General features: G+C 38.1%; 1 protein-coding gene across 5 annotated transcripts in view; it reads right to left on the bottom strand.

The window, feature by feature from the left end:
• Positions 1-3,760: 3,760 nt before the first annotated feature.
• The window catches only part of SLC25A12 (solute carrier family 25 member 12), a 93,850-nt gene continuing 91,193 nt past the window's right edge, over positions 3,761-6,417 (bottom strand). For all 5 annotated transcript variants that reach the window (XM_023542848.2, XM_003405984.4, XM_023542849.2 and 2 more), the window contains 3 exons: positions 6,129-6,287; positions 5,903-5,993; positions 3,761-4,419 (listed from right to left, as the gene is read on the bottom strand). In XM_023542848.2, the coding sequence (XP_023398616.1) occupies positions 4,218-4,419; positions 5,903-5,993; positions 6,129-6,287 (452 nt within the window). In that variant the 3' untranslated portion in view covers positions 3,761-4,217. The remainder of the gene's footprint in view (positions 4,420-5,902; positions 5,994-6,128; positions 6,288-6,417) is intronic.

The raw sequence follows: 6,417 nt of genomic DNA, 5'->3' as shown, positions 1-6,417 counted from the left end.
TTTAAAAGAGTAGTTAAGAGAGAGCATATTGGTACAGGAAATGATCGATACAACAAAGTAGAGAGTCCAGAAATAGACACTTGACTATATCGTCACTAAATATGACAGAGAAGGCAGTGCAAAACAATAGGGAAAGAAGGTCTTTTAAATACACAGTGCTAGGACAACAGACTAGCCATATAAAGAAGAAACAAAACAAAAAGACTTCATGCTATATGCCAAAGACAGTTCCAAGTGGGATGAAACCTAAATATGATAGGCAAAACTACAAAGGATGTAAAAAGAAAATATAGACTATCTTCATGACTTAGGAGAAAATAATTTTTAAAGAACAAAACACAAAAAGTGCTAAGCTTAAAGGAAAAATTGATACATTTAAAATTATTAAAATTAAAATTTTAACATCTCAAAAACATTGTGAAAAGCAAGCCACAGTGTGTGAAAGATTTTTCAACATAAATAACTCAGAAAATTATCCAGAATATATACAGAACCCTTGCAAATCAATAAGAGAAAAAATGGACAAAAGACTTTTACCAGATATTTCATTCACCAAAGATGAAATCCAAATGGCCAATAAATAAATGAAAGGTGCTGTTAAAAGGAAAAAGCTAATTAAAATCACAATACCATTATACACCCACTAATTTGGCAAAAATTTAAAAGCCTGACAACACATCCTGGGGAAAACAGTTCGACATGATCTAGTAAAGTTGAATGTAACATACTCTGTGATTCCATAACTCTACACATAGATGTATATCCTCCAAAAAAAAAGCATACTCTGGAATACAGGTACAAAATATCCATAGCAGCACTCTTTGTAATACACTCAAATTGGAAACAACCCAAATGTCCATCAAGAGTAAAATGGAAAAAATTGTAGTATATTCATACAATGAAATAAACTATAGTTACATAACAATAATATGGATATACCTTATAATGTTTAGCAAAACAAAAACTCTTAAAAGAATATATATTTGATTTATATAAATTTCAAAAACAGGAACTCAATATAGCCATTAGGGGTGTGTGAGTACATGTGTGTGAGTGTGTGTGTGCGCACGTGCATGTGGTCAAACTACAACAGAAAGCAAAGAAATGAAGAGCAGGAGGCAGGAGGGGACAGGAACGGGATGAACAGACACAGGGAACCCAGGGTGGAAAGGGAAAGCATGCTGTCACATTGTGGGGATTGCAATCAATGTCACAAAACAATATGTGCATGAATTTTTGAAGGAGTAATTAACTTGAGCTGTACACTTCCACCCAAAACACAAAAAAGAAGAAGAAAAAAAAGAAATGAAGAGTACACTGGTATTGAGGAGAGAAAGAGGAGGCTATGATGGGGAGGAGCATGTGAGAAACCCTTGAGGTGCTGACAAGGCTCTATTTCTTGACTTGAGTGGTAACATTAGTGTTCACTTTGTTTAAAAATATGTCTACATATACAAACATATATGTCAGTATATATGTAGGTTTCATGTACTTTATATTCCTTTATAAAAGGAAAATATACAAATGGCTAGTAAATATGAAAAAACATTCAACCTGACTGGTAATTAGGAAAAAGAAAATTAAAACAACAGTGATCCCCTATCATGACCTGCCTCAAATGTAAGAGATTGATAACATTCATTTCTGGTAAAGTTGCAAAGAAATAGGTATTCTCATATGCTGTTAGGAGGAAAGTAAATTAGTAAAGCCTTTTTGAATAACAATGTAGTAATATCTATCAAAATGTAAAAACCATATATCCTGTGAATTATCAATTTCAATTTAAAACTTCTGTCCTAATGAAATGCTACCACATGTACTCAAGATGTATGTACAAGGATGTTTACCATTCCTATAAAATTAAAAAAAAACCAAACCGGGTACCATCAAGTCAATTCTGATTTATAACGACCCTGTAGAACAGAGCAGAACTGCCCCACAGTTTCCAAGAAACAGCTAGTGGATTTGAACTGCCGACCTTTTGGTTAGCAGCCAAGCTCTCTACCACTGTGCCACCTATAGCATTGTTTCTACTGGTGAAATAAATGAATAAATGTCAATAAAGGAGTACTTATGAAAAGTATAATTTAAAAAATAAATCTTTATGAACTGACATGCAAAGATCTCCAAGACATACTAAGTGAACAAAAACAAGTCACAGAACATATACATAGCATAATACTGCTTTTACAATATAAATATGTACATATGTTTCTATGTACTTTGGACATGTTACTAGAAGAGACCAGTCCCTGGAGGAGGACATCACGCTCGGTAAAGTAAGAGGCTTGGTGAAAAAGAGGAAGACCCTCAGTGAGATGGACTGACACAGCAGCTGCCAACAACAGGCTCAAACAAAGCAACGATTGTGAGGATGGCACAGGACTGGGCAGTGTTTTATTCTGTTGTATATAAGGTCGCAATGAGTCAGAACCAGCTTGACAGCACCTAGCAACAACAACCTGTTTATGCAGACAGAGGAAAAACAGTACAAATTTATACTCTAAATTGAATTTAGTTTTAGCAGTGATAACCTCTGAGTGGTGGGGGGGGGGGGGAGGAGAAGAGGACACTTCCACATCTTACTCTCTGTACATATTATGTGAATCTTGTGTAAGAATGTATCAATGTACTACTTGTGTATTTTCAACAAGCAGCAGTAGCTTAACAACTGTATTATTTGTCCCATTCTAATAAGAACAACCTTATACATTTGGAAATAACTTGCTTTTGAAGCAAATTCTTTTGTTCCTGGAGAGCCTTGAGACAGCCTATAACTGTGGCTATCGATGCTGTCAGGCATCAACTGATGAGCACTGTGTTGGATACTAAGTGACTTGGTCTCTCTCCAGGCTCGCCCCTTAAAGATATTTGCATACATTCTCATACCCTGGCTTACTGCAAATAGCAATAGTGGCTCCCCAAAGCACTTTGCTAAAGTAAATAAACTCTGATGCTACCCATCAAATCAGAACCATAGCAATATGTGGATGTGGCTGTCAAGATGCATGTTTAGATCCAAATTAGTAATCACACCGGGGTGAGAGACTTTTGGAATAAGTAGTTTGCACTCGGACTCATAAGTAAGAATCCAGATCCAACTAAATCACATGATGGAGCTTCCTTCTCTCTCTCCTTCTCTCCCTTCTCTCCACCGTAGCCCTTCCAAACCAAACTGTCTGTTTCCTATAAAGGTGACAGCAAGGGCAAACCTGATCACGAGATATTTGGAATCAGTACTGAATCTAAAGAAAAAATACTTTCAGTGTATTTATGAAGGAAAATCCAACTCCGTGCATACATTTTGGTGTTCAATTTATTTTTGATTGGAATCATATCCATATGAAGGGAAATCGTCCAAGTATTCTTTACTCTTTCCAAAGCTTGGCCCTCACCCTTGCTGTGTCAGAGGAAGGCAAAACTAAGCCAGTACCACTGGAGACATGCCTGCTTCCATATGCACACTGACAGGAGAGGAGCTGCCTAGGAAATGCCTTTTGATGGATGAACAGAGGATTATCTACACACACGTTAAATACAAATGAAAACACATCAGCACACACAAGTCGTCAGTCTGGTCCTCCTGCATCCACTGGCATGCATCTTTCCAAAGTACCTCCTACTCAATGGTGTCAGTACTAGGTCTCGTTATGCCTTTTATCAGCAAATACCTTTTTATTCCAGAATGGAAAACAAACTGTGAATTAAATACATCCAATATTGATGCTTTATTTCTATAAGTCACCAATAAGAGAATGAATTTAATTTTAATACATTTATTTTCATGTGATCCTTAATAAAACACTTTCGAAACATTCTGTACATTTCAAGCCACTCAGAACTGCATTACATTTCCATAAATGTGATTCGTTGGGATGAGGTGCCAAGATGTCTCTGTACAAAGATGTACAATATGTACAGTCACTGTTTAAGTGCAAGCTGTGCAAAGCAGAGTCTAGAACACTAAAATTCATGCCAAGACTTAGAAAAACATTTCAACACATAAGACTAAAGCTTGAAACTGCGTTGTGTTCCCCCCGCCCCCGCCCCCAGCCAATGATTACTTTATAAACAAATATATGTATATGTCATATAGAAAGAGTAGTTTGACTCCTCAGCTCAGCCAGCACCATGCAGCTGACTGGATACATTACAGGGCTGCTCTCCTAGGCCTCTCTCTTCAGGGCACCACTCGGCCACATGCAACTGTCGTCACATCACTGAGCTGTTGCCGCTGCTGCCTTTGGCTGAACTACAGCAACACCAGGAGGCTTAAATTTGGGAAGATAAAGGCCAAACGTGTTTTCAATGCCAGCAAAAGTGGCTGTGGCGAGTCTGTATCCACCGATGTGATCAGGATTGGCAGGAGGAAGGTCTGCAATGCGAGACTTAGGTATCGGTTCTGAGCCAGAGGGTTTGCTGTTGATTGGAAAAAGCAAATGGTTAGTGAGCTCAAGACTGATGAGAGTGGTTTACAACTGACCATTTTCAATCTGATCCATGTACCAAAAAGAAGAGGGTTTGTTTCAATCATGCCCATGTCATATATGCTGTATTAGTCAGTCATGATTTATATAGTTGCTTTGAAAGCAATACAGTCACATAATGGATACAGAAGAAAAATGGCCTCAGTTTCAATGCTTACAAACATTTAAACAGATTCATAGAAAAAATACACTCAAATATTAATACTCTGTAGGAAGTTGGATTATGGATGATATTCTTTATATTTTTTGTATTTTCAAAAGTTTCTGTACTGAGCACATATTAAATCGATCTTAAAAAAAGGTTACATTTTTTCTTTTAATGCTTTATTTTGACATAATTTTAAACTTTTTAAATAGCAGACTCATAGATTTTTACTACAATCATTTAAAGAGAAATAGATTTAATTCTTCCATTTACAGAATGCAAAAGCACCGAAAAGCCTGAACCTCAACAGTTCTCATTGGAATTGTAAGGCTGCTGTTCTTTCTTTGGATAGGTTTCTCCACTTCAGGGTTCAACAGCTAATTCCCTACTTGGCCTCTGAGCAGATTTATGAAGTGAAGACTCAGATATGGGACTTGGTCCTCTACTGAAAACTGTTAATTGCTTACTCTTGGTACAACATTTCCCACCCCGCAAATTCAGCAAGTAATTCCTCTACTGCCCAGCACTTGCTTCAAGCCATTAGGCTGTGCCCAAGAAGTCCCAGTTTTGGCCTAGGCCTTCCCAGTGACTATGTGCATGGGCACACCCTCTCTTTGAACTCATTGTTTTGTTTTTCCAATAAATTATATCTAAGAACATCTTTTAAAAAAAAAACAAACTCATTGCCATCAAGTCAATTCCAACTCACAGCAACCCTATATAGCACAGAGTAGAACTTCACCATAGGGTTTCCAAGGACCAGCTGGTGGATTCGAACTGCTGACCTTTTGGTTAGCAGCCATAGCTCTTAACCATCTGCCATCAGCGCTTCAAGAACATCTATACCTGCCTAATAATTTGAAAAATGAAATATCAGAGGTGAGAAAGGGCAAACGAAAATTCACAAAAATATTACTAATACAAATTTACATTACTACTGGTGAGAAGGCCATAAAGGAAAGGCCCTTTAAAATCCACACAATAAGGACCTAAATCCATATAGCTCAGTATTTGCTTTCATTAAAAGCAGACATTTTAATTTGCTGCCACCTTATACTTCCCCCAATACTATGTATGATGTCACCCTGTCAAGACACCACTTCCTCAAAATTGAAGCCTCTCAAGACCACCATTTGTTTCAAATGCATTGGTCCTAAAGGATTCTCCATCCTATTAGTAATCCAAGAATTCCAAAAACATAGTAAACCGAACAAAGATTTGTGTTGGTTTTGGTGCTGTCTTTATGTAAGATCTGCGCAGCTGCACTTACAGGCCTCCAAAATCAATGTAAAACCACCGCTGGAGAAGTTCATAGGTGACCAAGGTCACACCAAACTGGGGAGAGGATCGAAACACTCGAGCTGAAAAAGACAGATGGGGATAGTGGGTAGAATTAAGACCAGGATGACTGTGACATCAACAACCATTGAGTTACAGAGGAGCAGGTCATGAAAGCCAGTCAGCCAGCCAGCCGTGCATATGGATCCAGCCTCTACCTGCTGTTCCCTTCCAAAATGCTGACAGCCCTTCTTCCCGGAGTATCTTCCTAAAACAGTCAATAACACCACTGTAGGTCGTCTGGCCAGCACGGGCAGCCACTTGCAGTCTTGTCTTGATGACATCAGCAGGGGTCACCAGAGAAGCAGCAGGCACACCTTTCAGGAGAAAACTACATTTAATTTATCCGAAGTACCTTATCAAGGATAGACATACTGCTAACATCCAACAACACCAAAAAAAAATCAAACCAAAGCCATTGCCACTGAGTCCATTCTGACCCATAGT

The sequence above is a fragment of the Loxodonta africana genome, chromosome 6 (genome assembly GCF_030014295.1).
Source record: "Loxodonta africana isolate mLoxAfr1 chromosome 6, mLoxAfr1.hap2, whole genome shotgun sequence".
Taxonomy (NCBI): domain Eukaryota; kingdom Metazoa; phylum Chordata; class Mammalia; order Proboscidea; family Elephantidae; genus Loxodonta; species Loxodonta africana.
This window is presented reverse-complemented; position numbering and strand designations above follow the sequence as displayed.